This window comes from Neolamprologus brichardi, chromosome 8 (assembly GCF_056152115.1).
Source record: "Neolamprologus brichardi isolate AB-2024 chromosome 8, ASM5615211v1, whole genome shotgun sequence".
NCBI classification, from domain to species: domain Eukaryota; kingdom Metazoa; phylum Chordata; class Actinopteri; order Cichliformes; family Cichlidae; genus Neolamprologus; species Neolamprologus brichardi.
Genome location: NC_142111.1, coordinates 1,721,888 through 1,736,899, shown reverse-complemented (window position 1 = coordinate 1,736,899; position 15,012 = coordinate 1,721,888). Strand labels below are relative to the sequence as shown.

The window sequence follows — 15,012 nt, the reverse complement described above, 5'->3', positions numbered from 1 at the left end:
CAGCTGAGAGGGGGTAAACGATCTTAACATCCAGCCTTATGTGATTAAAACTGCTCAGAGTGCTAAAACAGAGCCTTTGTCTATTTTCTAATAATAAAGGGTTTTTATTTTTAAATCAAAGGTAAACCAAAGTTTGATCAATGTATAAATAAGAATTGTAGTTTTAATAGTAAAAATTATTGTTCTGATGTCTGAATTTGGTGTGTGTGTGTGTGTGTGTGTGTGTGTGTGTGTGTGTGTGTGTGTGTGTGTGTGTGAGTGAGTGAGTGAGTGAGTGAGAGATCCAGCTTCAACCTTGGTAGTTTAGTGTATGACTGACTGGAGGAATGTGAGCAGAACCATCATCATACATGCTTTTAAATGAAGTAGGGGGTTTTAATGGGTGAACACAGAACCCAACACCATAGTTCATATGTGATTTTGCTGATAGTTAATTACTATACTGATCAAAATGAGTAGGTGTGTGTGTGTGTGTGTGTGTGGGCCGCTGATCTCCGACTATCTGTATTATAAAATATATGATTTATAAGAATAAGTTGTATTAAATAAATAAACAAACCTAAATAAAAGTTAAGTGAAGAAGAGATACAGTGTTATAAATACATGTCTATATTTTTGTCTTTTCTCCCATTTTAGATGTTTAATTCAGGATTTTGGACCAAGGATTTTGGTTTACATCAGCTGCTTTCATAAAATTTCCAACAATTTAAGTCTTAAGTATTTAATTGTGGACATCAACTTTTTAACCTTTTGCAAAATAGTAAAGGTAATATACTGAGTATTTAGCTCTTACAGGTTACTCTCGCACTTTAATTACAACATTCCCTTGGGGTCCACTGTCCAGGCCTCTGAAATTAAGCCCATAAATTACAAGTGCTGTGATCAGTGGGGGAGCTACCATTAACAGGTGGGACTGATTTGACCTGATTTGACCGGGCGAGTCCCCTTGCCCACATCAGCTCCATTTGAACTCTGCATTACCTGCTGGGTAAGATTCATAGGACCAGAGGTTTGGAGTATCAGAGAGCTGATACAGCTGATACAAGTCGTGGACCCTGCAGATCGACAGAAACAATAAGCTCAGCTTACATTTCAGCAACCAGTGTGCTTATGTGTAGCCCTAACAACTCGAGCTACGCTGATATAAGAACCAAAGGGAACAGGATAAGCTTTGTCAGACCATATTATAAAAGAGAGACATGACAATTGTGACATCACCAATTGGTTTGTGAATTCCCATGCTGATGTCTCTGGTGTGGCTTTCAACCACATGTGGACAAGAAAAAAATTGCTTTGCAGCATCAGAGGTGTGCTCCTTTATCTCCTTTTTTGAAATCAGACTATATGCCACGTTATTGTTTGCAAGCTTCTGATAGGTCAGGATTCCTATGCATTTAGGGTTATATCCTTACCTGACATTGTTTTTTTACATTTCCTTGTGGATGGAGATATTTTTTAAAACAAAAACAGAAAATTCACGTCTTAAAAAATAGCCATGTACGTGTGGATGTAGCCTAAATGGTGAGGGGAAGGTCTGACTGTGGCACCACATGCTCATCAACTAATGGCTTTTCTTTTTTTTATGACTCAAACTAGATTTTAATATTAAAAAAAACAAACAATAAAAAAAATAAATAAAACAAAACAGAAGATAACAGAATGGACATTCCCAGTCACAACAACAAAACAAATTGAGAATCAATACATATTCTCATCCAAAAAACTAAATCCAATATAACGTAAATACACAATGATGCCAATATTTCACACAGACCCAATTACAGGTATCATATTTATTCCAACCTTAACTACTTTAGCCGGATACGTCACTGACCTGTATATGAAAGGTAATCGCCCATTTATCATTATAATCATCCAGTCTATTTAGCAGCCTATATGATAATCTTTCGTAAGCTGCCACTTGTCCCAAAGAAATATACCATTGAGAGAAGGTAGGAGTCGATGAGGCCTTCCACTCTTTCACCAACAGCTTCCTTCCCAGCATAATAGCGGTTTGTACCCAATGAGCAATAGGAATGGGTAAATGACTCAAAGCTGAAGGGTCTCCTAATACATAAAGACTGTTCATAAATGGGACCCCTTGGCCTACAACCTTCTCTACTACAGTGTGAATATGAATCCAATAATCTTGGACTTTGGAGCACCCCCAAAGCAAATGTAAAAGTGTACCACTATCCTGCTGGCACTTCCAGCATGCATCGTCAGTCGCTAGACCCACCCTGTGCAACTGTCAGGGTGTCCAGTAAACTCCTATTTAAAATCTTAAATTGAACCAATCTTGAACGCAGTTCACGGGACATTTTTTTCAGATTCCTGAGAATGCCATTCGTTACTCCACTGTAAAGCTGAGCTTTAAGTCCAATTCCCATGTTGTTTTGAGGGACAGTGTGTTAGGATCAGAAGCTAATAAAAGCATTTTGTAATAAGCTGATGCCTCTTGTCAACGCCCGAAGATTGTTTTGATTTCCTCCAGAAAGTCGCAGCTTAAAGGGAGCTTTGCTGTTTTCGTAAAGATCTCCCAGCACTATTATTCCTCTCTGGAACCAGAGCTTCCAAAAAAAGGGTAATTTGGCGATAGAAAGTTTGGGATTATACCAAATACCAGCAGATTGGTTGAGATGTGGGTCAAATTTGAATAATTTGGACCTTCTTTTCCATACGTCTTTCAAAAGAGAAAATACCGGATGTGATTGGATGTGGGGAGACAGATTAGTTGATAAGCTATATAATGGTGTGAATGGCGAGCAGGCAGTACTTTCAATGGAGAACCAAGAAGACGCTTTCTCAGGGGGTAAAAACCAATGTGCCAAATGCCGAAGAGAAAAAGCATAATGATATAAAAGTAGATTGGGCATCCCTAACCCACCTCTGTCCACTGGTTTCTGCAATTTTCTCAAACTCAGTCTAGGCTTTTTATTACTCCATATAAATGCTTTGCAAAGCTGGTCAAATTGTTTGATGTATTTCAAAGGAACATGAATTGGTAGAGCCTGCATCAAATAATTGAACTTAGGTGTACATACCATTTTAATTACATTTACCTTTCCCCACATTGAGAGATACATCTGAGACCAACGATCAACATTAATTCTCATATCGCTGAGTAAAGGTTCAAAGTTTATCTTTATCAGGTCTGACAGATGAGGCGGGAAGGTAATGCCTAAATACTTAATGCCCTTCTGAGGCCAGGAAAACATACCAGTTTGAAAAAGTGACCTAGGACAATAACTAGAAGAGCCTCTGATTTGGTCCAATTCACCTTGTAACCAGAAATAGCTGAGAACGTATTTATTATTACCTGCAAGGACTTTAACGACTTTTCTGGGTCTGATATAAAAAGCAAAATATCATCGGCATACAACAACAGTTTATGACAGTCTCTCCCTATACTACGATAATTGGGCTCCCTACGAATAGCCACTGCCAGCAGCTCAAGGGCCAGAGCAAAGAGGAGAGGGGAGAGGGGATCCCCCTCTACCTAGTTCAAAAGAAGGCCCTATTATTCCATTTGTAAGTACTGATGCCTTGGGGTGTACATATATAAGCTGTATCCAGTTAATAAAGCTTTCAACTAATTGCTTTTCAATTACACGTGACAGTATGATTATGTGTTAGCACACAAAGTATCCTGCAATGCTTGGCACTGGTTAGTGGGTTTTCTGTGGGGTTTTTTCATCTACTGAGTCCAGGAGGAGCTGTGCGGCGATTCCTCCTTCTAAGGTCAAGTCACACTTAGCTGTCCAACCCAGTATCAGCGTGCAAGAGAAACCCACGTCCCAACCAGTCCACTGTGTCAATTTCATGCTCTGCCTCTTTAAAGCGTGATATGTGCATGCATGCAAAAGTTGCATTGACAATATGTTTAAAGCCAAAGAGTCAGTAAGGAGAGCATAAAATGTATGAAGTACATTCCAGGGTCCTTATTCCCCAGAAACAATTGAGCTAGGCGGCTAATATGGAATTACATGTAAATGTGTTAATAATGTCTGTTTCAAAACCTTCCTTTGATTAATTTCATGTTGGCTTGAAATAAAACATCTCCATCTGCTGTTACTGCAACTTCTGCAACTTCTGCAACCACCTCACACATTTCTCTATAATGCTGAATGATGTCATATAAGGAAAAGACAGTGAAGTGAAATTTTAAAAAACACCTGTGAAAAAATACTAATAACTACTTTATACAACTACAAACTAAAGAAGTACATAGTCCAAATTTCCCATGATCAAAGAGTGCTTTTTCCACAGGCTGAATGTGATTCAGCTGTCAGTCGTACTGCTGGCTGCTGAGTTGAAAGAAGAAAAATCATTAATCTACTTTTGTCTTTTTGAGCTTAAGAGTTTCACCGAGAGCACAATATTACCAAGAATGGAGGATTTGACTTTAGGATTAGTCTAATCTCCACATCCACCAGGTCAAAGACTCACATTTTGTCTTTCAGTGGAAGGTTGTCACTGACTGCGCATGTTAAGTTTATTTAGCTTCAACTTAGAATACATAGTGGTCACGCAATAGATGACAGGCTTTAAGAACAGTGTAAGAATTTAATAGAATCCAAGTGTGGGGAGAAAGAAATGTGTGCGTTCACATGTGTGGGTGACCGCGTATTTGTGAGAGTGGGTAGAAAGAAGAGCTCCACATTGAGCCCTCAGGGATACAGGTAAGAAAAGTAACTGCTCTCCTGAAACACACTATCAGTTTTAATGCAGCCTTCCAATTTTGTACCCCAGGTGGGGAAAAGATACCGCCTCAGATTTGAAACCCCCTGCTTCATCGACTCCACATCCCTCAGTGGCTAAAGCCGTGTAAACATTTAATGAAATTACTCTGTTTAATCCCCCAAGTTCCTCAAAAGTCAAATGGCTCCCTTTTTACATTCCCAACAGGTGATGAGAAGCAGAAACGAAGCATGCTTGATCGAGGAGGAAGAGAATAGAGGAGAATGTAATAGAGAGCTGGGTGCTTTTTGGGAAGCTGGATGGGTGGGCGTGTGGGGGGGATTGACTGTTTAAACACTCACAGACACCCATGCATGTCGAGACTCCAATCCTCTGGGAAATCAGGGCCCGGGAAGCCGTCAGACTTCCTGGAAAGATCCCCATTTCTAAGCACAGAGAGCTGACATTTTGAAATGTGAAGCAGCCAAACCACCTGCCACATCCAGAGGCTCAGATGAGACAGACAGGGATGGCAAATGGCCTCCATTTGTTACAGTTTTAGATCTCATTGCTGCCTTTGTTGTCCTCCTCCTTCTTCTCTGTCAGCCTTCATCTCCAGATTCTTCATCACTGAGCTATAACTTTGGGAAGCAGCTGGGTGACAATAGCCCCTTGATATTATTGATCTACGTCCTCAATTACCTTCCAACTTTCAATTATTTAATACCGGTCCAGCTACTTTACTTCCAGAAGTCGTTCAAAGAGAGAAAAAGCTTTAACTCTCCAATCACACCATGTCACACATAAAGTATTTATGTGCTACACGTCTTTCCTGATTGGTTTTACACTATAATTCAATCACAACAGTGTTGGTTTGTAAAGCATGTACACCACCCTCCACTCGGTGTGCCCCTTCACGACAAACTAAGTGAACTTTCGAGACAACAACGTCAATCAAATAGTTTCACATCAAAGTGGAATGTGAGCATGTTACACAGCTTTCATGCAGAGTGGAGAAAAACAAGTTCAGGCTGTTTTCACTCTCGCAGGCTTTATTTTTAAAGATTCTTATTTTCTTGCTTTCATCTCTTTTGACTACCCTGAGGTTTGCCAGTCAAAAGACTGTTTTTTCTTTCTTGTTCTTGCTCTTTAAAATCAGTGTTTTTTATTTGTATTGATCTGACTCGTATTCATGTGCACCAGGAAAATTACACTTTACAGATATTTCCTTTTACATAAACTGCAAATAAAATCACACGAAGAGACTCAGTGACTGACCAACTGGAAGAAATGTAGCTCAGTGTATTGTATAGATACTGTACAAATACATGTAAACAGCGGTGTCAGGGTATAACACCACTTCCTAATGTGGTGTCTGAATCAGCTTTACTACTAATTTATGTTTCACTAAATGTGTTTGTGTGTTTTTGTCCGTGTTTGTTAAATGTTATAAGCGCATGTCTTTGTTTTCTTATTTATATGCTTCAGACTTTTATCCATGTTTGGATGGTTTTGTATCCAAGTCCAAGCAAGAAGCAGGAGTTATGTGCTAGCTAATTTACTGATAACTTTAAATTCCAGTAAATCACATAAATCCTCTTTTTGCACATGATTCACATTATTGTAACACCTGAGAGAAAACATACACTGATCACTGATTTATTGTATTTTACTCCGAGCACTCAAAGTACTTAATTTACCCGATCACACACATATTCATGCAAGTTGGAGTTTTTTGTATGTTTGCTTTTCTACACTTCAGCACCTTGTCTAACATTTAGACACACACTCATACTCTGATGGATGCATTGGCTACAGGGCCTGGGCACCTTGAAGCCACTGAGTTGACCATGAATTCCTCTGTATCCCACCATTTTCTAGAGTCAACTGTAAGCCCTTGGTGGAAACAGGTCATGCAGCAGGACAATAATGCCAAAACACAAGCAAAGACTTTCAGTCCAGACCTCAAAGTGACTGAAATGGTGTGATGGGATGTTAAGAGAGTTGTATATAAACAAATTCCTGACATAAGTAGTCATTTTAAATAATTGTGTGATGGCTGCACTTACAGCCACACAGTGGTAATACCCACCATGTTAGTGTAGAGGCTTATAAGTAACATTGCATTCACATTTGTCTTTCTTTAAATATAGGAATTAGTTTACAGGACAATAAATAACTGGTTTTTGTTTAGAGTTAATTCACATATCCACATAACACTGTATTCTAAAATAAGTGCGCACATTTTAGTTTACACTGTTATGTGTGATTCATCTTTTGTTTTCTGAGTTACCTTAGTTGCAGCTGTTCCAGTCCCTTGATTAAGGAGCCAAGAGGTGGAAAAGGGGCGGAGCCAGCTTTAAAGGAAGTCTACAAATTGGTTCATGCCATAACTCGGGACTATGGGGGGGAATTGGAGTTCATTATGTTAGGTTTAGTTAGGTTTTGTGTATTTTACCCCTTCTCCTGTTTTTGTGGGCTGATCAGCCACTATTTAAGTTTCCCCTTTGTCTCGTTAAGTTAGGTCAGTTTGTTTGTGTTATCAGTCGTGTTGTCAACTTTGAGTAGAGTTTTGTTATTTTGACCTCTTTTATGGGCCCAAGATTTTGATTCTTTTTGCATGATTTAACCAATTATGTTTCCTTCACTGCTCGGTCCATCACAAATGGACACTTGTTTTTTTTATTGCCATATGAGAACTGGGATAGCCTCCAGAATCCCAGCAATGCAGTGGAAGCGGATGGATGGATGGAAAACCATGCATACACTGCTTCTCATTTCACTAAATTTGTTTTTGTTGTTGTTGTTTTTCTACAATTCTGACAGATTTTCTTTTTTGGAAGAACAATCTGCTGTTAGCACCCAGTAAATTAGCAAAAAACAAAAAAGCATTAATAACATTTACTGAATAAAGTCCTGCAAAGTCTAATTTTTTGAACCTTTATTTAATGAGAGAGTAAAGTTCCTGAGATTGTGAGAATGTCCTTGGTGAAGTCAGGCAACATTAACCAAGCATGTCGTTTGTTTGTAAAGGAATAATTCACGCAAGGATTTTTGGACACTTTCTGCACATTTTATATGTGAAACATGCAGAAGGAGCTTCTCTGCTATGAGACAGGGCTAACCACTGAGCTACTGTGTTTTATTCTTAAGCTAACAGCTATGCATCATCAGATAGCTGCTAACGCTGTCTGGTCTTTTTTCTGTACTGAAAAAGGAAAGTGCATGATCTGAACAGGCTCCTGCTGCAGCATCACTCCAGTGGAAGGAGAGCAGAGATTTCAGACATCCTGTGATTTTGAGGTACTGGTGATATAAAAATCATGACAAGTGAAGCTTTAAATAATTGCATGTCTTTAACTTCTCATATGATAACAAATGTCAAATATTTATCGCCATATGCTAACTAATAATTGAAGAAATTCTGACCTGCTCCATCTCACCGACGCTATCTGGCAGTACGTTATTCCAGAGGCAACTGCACTGCAGTGCATTCACGCAGACTTAAAAATGTAATCTTAGGAACATATTTTGATGTGTCTCCACATGTGCAGTACCATGTTTTCTCTGTAGCTCCACCTTTTTAGGCTTTTTAGGCAGCTCAGAATCAATGATCTACAGTACTAATTTGTACATATCTTCATCTGCATGCACCCTGATGTGCAACCTTTGCATCGCATGTGCAAGAATTAATTTTCTATTTACTTCGAAGTCATTTCATTTTAAATTCCCTTGTAAAAATTGTCACTTTTCCAGATCTTTTACTTTGGCACTGCTGATTGGTCTTTGCAGTCTGCCTCCATTGCAGTGCTTCATGTAGGTGCGCCTGTGATTTGAAGATGACTGGTGCCCTCTAGCAGCTGGATTTATATATACAGAGACGCATGAAATAGGGTGGATTTTCTCTACATGTCCTCTGTGTCAGCCTTACTCTTACTCACTGTCAGACACTCATAAACATACAGCCCTGCCTACTAAGCAGGTTAGACTGTAACTGCAATCACCTGCAAGCTGTTAGGAAAACAACATGATCAGCCCCTTTTCACTCCTATGCTCGTGTAATTTTCTCTAGCAGATGCTTTGCATATGGCAAAGGAATCATTTTGAGCCATGAAGGACTTCACTGAAGGAAATCCATGTAATCTGCTGCGCCTCTCAGTTAATCAGGGAGCTTAATAATTCATGAAATCATTCATAGTGTGACTAGGTTGCAGTTTCAATGAGCCCAACCCAAAGAACAGCAGAGGGGTCTGGGGTCTACTGAGGAGGAGAATATTTATACCTTCAAGCATTGCGTGAAGTATTGGAAGGGCAAAATGACTGCGCACAGTTTATCCAGAAAAGAGATGAAATACAACCAAAGAAGTAAAGAGGACTTTATGTTATTGTTGTTTCATGTGGCATTTCAGACCTCACTCGTAGCGTTTTCCTTGATTAGCACTCAGTAGCTTCAGTAATAGGAAATGCCTGCACAGCAAAGTAAAACTGACTTCTTCGTTTTAATATTTAAAGTGAGCTTTGGTCCCTGCATTATGCAGCCTGTACTATCCTTAATGTGATGTTAAAAGGACACAAATGTGGTGTACTCCAAAATGTTATAATACTCCACCCATTCAGTGGAAAAGATTGGGGAAAAAACACAAAATACTCACTTTTCTTTCATTACTACCACTGAGGTGCCCTTTAGGGCCATGCAAGGCCACCTGGGTTGGCTAGAAGACTGTTTACTTAGCCTGGCGGGGTGAAGGACACTGTCTCAGCTGAACTCTGGACACGCACACACACACTGATATGCACACACTGATCCCCCTCCCTTTCCAAACGCCTTCGATGCTTGTGCCCTACCGGGGAAGATGGCAGTCGACTGGACCAGCGCAGACATGCTGCAGGACCGGATGCGCTGTCTCTCTTACCCTTTTACCCACCCCCGTTGCTTGTCTTGTGTTTCTATGGTGTATTGATAGTCATGTGCTTTTTGTGCTGAGGTGTTTTTTTCTGTTATCAGACTGTTCTCCCATTAGGAGCTCAGTCTGAGTGGAGTTTTTTTCTCCTCCTCTCACCTCATGTTATGTATTTTTGTTGTTTTTTTCCTATCAGCCTACCTTTCTGACATGTCTCCCCAATGTGTTGTTTGTGTAAAGTTGGTCAGAAGGTTCCTTTGTAAGTGCGCATGCGCCATTAGCGTGCTGCCTGCTGTAACCCATAATTTCCTTCGGGATTAATAAAGTATTCTGATTCTGATTCTGATTTAGCAAAGCCTTTAATGTCACCCAGACATCACACCCCACCCCAGCGGCTTCAGTGGAGCTGCTCAATGACCAGTAGGGTCAAACTGGGGTTGAGTTCACATTTTCCTTTACTTTTTATTTCTATGTTTTATCTTTCTATTTCATTTTAAGTTATTTGTCAGTAGGGCTGTGCGATATAACCAAAATCTCATATCCCGATATAAGACATCTATCGTCTGATAACGATATAAATCACAAAAATGTAACATTTTCTGTAAATTCTGTGAATCTCGGGCAGCTCCACTTGCAGGAAGTGTTTCCAGCTGCGCGTTGTGTAGCTGGAGTCGAGTGTTTGAACCGATGCATGAAACTCTACATTTTTAGACATAAGTTGTAAAGGCCGCCGTTTTCTTTGTGAGTATTTATTACACGGCGTGCTGCGGAGAAAAGCCTGTTCTAACGTTTGAGTCTAAGGTTTATTTTTTAGCACCTGGCGGATCTTTTTAATTCTCATCCGTAAATAATCTGCTCTTTCACGTGATTTAGTTTATTTTGAAAAGTCTCAAACAGGATCTTAAGCTTTATTGTGAAAGGTTTATGTGGAACATAAACAAGCGGACACGCGATGGTGTTACGTAGTTGTTGCTAATGACAACGCATAAAAACAGGCGCAGTGTGGTTATATAAAATATAAGAGAAAGAGAGAACTTAAAACGATATAAAAACGTCTATCGTTTCATTTTACGCTATCGTTTGTTTCGTGGTGTCGCAAAATAAACTGTTTACGACAATATTTTTTCACCGTTTTGATGGTCACTGTAGTGGTTATATTAATTTCTTAAACAGTTTATTTTGCGACACCACGAAACAAACGATGAAAAATGAAACATAGACGTTTTTATATCGTCATCCGATATATATCGTTATATGAACAGCCCTATTTGTCAGCATTTATTAAAGGTTTGGTTTTGATCAGACTTCTCAGCGATCACTTTGAACTACACTAACCTATATGAAAAGTGTAGATTTGTTAACATTAAGTCACTAACTTTTGATATTGAGCTCATTATGATAAGATTTTTCAAAGCTAATACAGCATAATGCATTTAACTTTAACTAACACGTGTTTCTTCCTTAAAAAAAAAACATTATTTTGTGTATAATTCACACAGAAACATTCTCAAATCAAACCTGAGATATGTTGCACTCTACAAATATGTTGCTGTACACAAGAAAACATATTTTATTTAAAACATGATTTTTGTCTCCTAGTGCAGTGGTCTCCAACCTTTTTTGCGCCACGGACCGGTTTATGCCCGACAATATTTTCACGGAGCGGCCTTTAAGGTGTCGCGGATAAATACAACAAAATAAAACTAGTACCGGTACCGAAAAAAAGAAGATTTATTCATAACACACGTGAAAAGACCCAGGAAAACTGAGTTAACGATAAAAACGATAACAAAATAACGCTGAAAACCGATAAAAACCCTGAAAACCATACATTTCACACCTGAGCCTCAACTCTCGCGGCCCGGTACCAAACGACTCACGGACCGCTGTCCTAGGGCATATAATTCAATAAAAATCAGTGAATAAGACATATTTCAGAGCTTTAATGCTTAGATAACTTTTTTTTTTTATATCAGATTTTTTCAAATCAGATGACGGTGGTGTTACACAATCAAATTGTGCAGGTAACACACCAGACTAAACGTGCACAACATAAGTAATGAAACACACAGACACAAAAAAATATGTTTTATAAATCGGCAGCAGCTGTTCAGGTTAAATCCACCTGACAATCATTGGACAGCTGAACTTGCAGCTTGGATGAAATGACCCTTTCATCCCATAGATGTAGGTCTTATTTCCACTGTCTCCAGACGACCAGGTATGGAAATTTACACTGTGCATCTAAAAGTGGCATAAGCACAAACTACGAGGCCCCTGGGAGCGCGCTTTCGAGTCAGTGACGTGGAATCAGGGCGGGGTTTGCGCAGTTCATCACCGCACAGGTGTAAGAGTGTGGAAATGTGCGTGCTGAAGAACAAGTTGTTTGAGCTACTCTGCGCCGTTACTTGGGCTCGGTTCTCGACTCTGCTCTGGGATGGATCGCAGCTTCGTGGGGAACTGCCCGCCGTTGTTCTTCCTCGCCCTCATTTTTGACGTTATTGGTCTGATTGTACTGTTGGTCGGGATTTTCGGAAACCTTAAGCTGGACGGCCGCTTCTATGGAGATTTCCTCATCTACACGGGCTCACTCATCATTTTTCTCAGCTTAATGTGGTGGGTACTGTGGTACACGGGAAACGTACAGCTTTACTCGGCTGACAGGACGAACTCCATCAACTTAAGGTACTGGGCCAGGAAACTGTCCGAGAGGCTGTCAGTGAGCGGCAAGAAGCCCATGGAAGCAGAAGACTTCAAGAAAAAAAGCATGGGGAACGGGAAAGAGATGAGCGGCACTGTGCGTGCGTCTGCGCCGCCTCGGGTTATGTGGGAAGGTGACAACTTAGTCTTGTCCGGCCATGACAACAAAGGCTTTGATGGTGGGACTGAGTGCGCATCCCTAGCATACAAAAACATGGAGCTGGGGGTGCTGAGGAGCCCAGATGTGGGTCTGCAAGCACAGGATTGCAAACCAGAGAGGCTGCTCTGACAGATCATGGTGCGTATTTCACCCAACAGCAAACCAGAGGCCTTATTCGCGTCCTTTCTGTATTGACTCTATTATTGGAACTTGTTCAGTGTTGCGGAGACTTTGAAAACCCATTCCCTCCCTAACCTGCTGAATCTCCTGACACTGTAACCTGTTACATTCTGTAAAGGTTAAAGCAAACCTCTGAAAAATGTATGATCCCCAAAAAGTCTGGCTGTGTGGAACCCAAAAACAATTCTAATTGAAAGTCATAAATATTCAGCACGTTGCCCTGCTTTCACCCTTCCTGCCACTTTGCTGCTGTTTTGCTTGTTGTTAGCTGCTCACTGCCACAGCATTAACTCTTTCATCAGTGATGTTGGCATCCACATTGTCTTACACAATGACATGGCAACCCACTCGAACTGCCGTCACCCCAGTTATAATTATCAGATATTTTACGTCACACTACCCTTAGATGTCACCCACAGGGAAAGGGGAGGAATGGGTGCCCTCAGATTAGAGCTCTGCCAAAGAGTGGAGCTCAACACCAGCTCCCCCAAAGAGTAGCTTTCCAGGACCTTTCTCAGCACTCGGCTCATGAATAACTGTAATAATAGATTGAGGGTTTTTTCTTTTCTTTTCCTAGCTGCTGTGAAAAGATCTTCAGTGGCCTGTGGCAGCTTTTAATTAATGAGCCTGACCATTTCTACTCACCTTCACAGTTATTATTTTAGCTGTCAGTTTGCTTGTAACTGGCTGGCAAGCCAGACCTTTGGGCCAAAACGAGCAATTGCATTTTAATGGAACAAAGCAGCACTTTTGATCCAGTGAAATGGAGTGCGGTAGGTAGGTGGGTGGGTGGTTGTAGGTACGGTTGGGTACTCGGCCACAGAAAACGAGCAGGGATCATATACGAATCTGCCTTTGCCCATCCAGTAGTTCCATGTAGTTAACTCCAATGGCTCCTAGCCAGAGTCCTACATTACCTAACTTGACTAATGATCTTGAGATATGGAAATGTGACAAATGGTGTGGTCACAAAAGCAAACACTGCATTCTCAACAATAAGGCTGTGTTCTGTACTCTGACTTTACTGCGTTTGATGTAAGACAAGCAAGCAAAACTAAGGTCACGTCCCATGTTTCTGGGAACACAAGAGTCGGTATACCTCCACTGGAACTACATTTACAAGGTTTCTGGTACTAAATCTTAAAGCAGTTTTTCCATACATGGATTAAACCTAACCCAGGCCCAGAAAAGAAAAATTCAATTAAGACTTTTATTGAAGAAAAGTTTCTGCTTTTGTGGGCTCAGTCTATGTTTTGGGAGCTGACTAAACAATCTATTTTATCCAACATTTATACAATGACATAAAAAGGGTTTTACAGTTTATTTAAAAATGTAAAAGCCAGGAAGCTGACAATTTTAAAATCAAGACTTGATGTTTATTAAATTATACTTTTGATAAATAAGTTATTTACTCTTTAGAAAAGTATTTTTCAGACAAACATCCAGCTGTAATTGGAAAAGACCAGCCATCACAGGTTAATTCTAAATCATAGCTACTGAAAACTGACTAAACTGCAGTCAGTTATGTTTAGATAATATTCTTTTAATTTGACATGCTTCATTGCATGTCTTTATTGCATTTTAAATTTCATTCATCTAAATCTATTCTTTTTGTAGTTAAACCTGTAATTGTGCGCCCTTTAATCTTACACTTTTTACTTCAGTATACTGAACTAAACTTGGAGTCAGTAAAAGTTTCACAGGCTGGTTTGGTTGAAGGTGTGTTCAGGCGGAGTCACGGTGCAGACCTCAGTATCACTGAACTCACTGCCCACAGTTCTGACTGGAGGCACATTATTACCCGTGTTTATCACTGTACATTCCTCCAGTGATCACAGCCTCCACCTAAGGATAACATTGCTTTTGTAGCAACCACCTATTCTTTATATAATGAGTCAGTGTGTAATGTGTTTATCAATTAGATTTGATATTACACTGTGGACCTAAAACTGCAAACAAGATATTTCATAACATACATTAATCCTGCCATTAGCAGTTAGGATCAGGATTTGGTGTTGAGCCGTGCATGTACTTGTTGCTATAGTAGGCTAATAATGCTGAATGGATTCACTGTTTGTTTGTTTGTTTGTTTGTTTGTAGTAAACATCTAGTTCTTTCAAAGGTTTCTTTTCTTGGGGGTTAAATAGCAGATAATCAGTTATTTATGTTAGTTTATTATTTAAAATTTATATTCACATTCCCATCATGAAAAAAATATTTATACAATTAACTTGGCTCTTAGTTAAATAATGTTTGTGTAAAATTACACAATTTCACCATTCAGTCAATGGACAAATATCATTATTAGAAGTAATTTGGTGTTTTTGTTTTTGCCTTTTGAAAGGAAAACCATGCTAAAGTGTTAAAAATGGTGAATCCTTTTTTATTTAA

At 39.7% G+C, this 15,012-nt stretch overlaps 1 protein-coding gene across 1 annotated transcript; it reads left to right on the top strand.

Moving 5' to 3' along the window:
* The first annotated feature begins 11,954 nt into the window (after positions 1–11,954).
* Positions 11,955–12,570, top strand: LOC148101701 (transmembrane protein 238-like). Its single transcript, XM_087845059.1, has one exon. It carries the CDS (start codon positions 12,019–12,021, stop codon positions 12,568–12,570), a length of 552 nt encoding a protein of 183 aa, XP_087701185.1. The 5' UTR covers positions 11,955–12,018.
* The last annotated feature ends 2,442 nt before the right edge of the window (positions 12,571–15,012 follow it).

Excerpts from the sequence above, each read along its gene's own strand:
- LOC148101701 (XM_087845059.1), top strand. The coding sequence starts at position 12,019 with ATGGATCGCAGCTTCGTGGGGAACTGCCCGCCGTTGTTCTTCCTCGCC.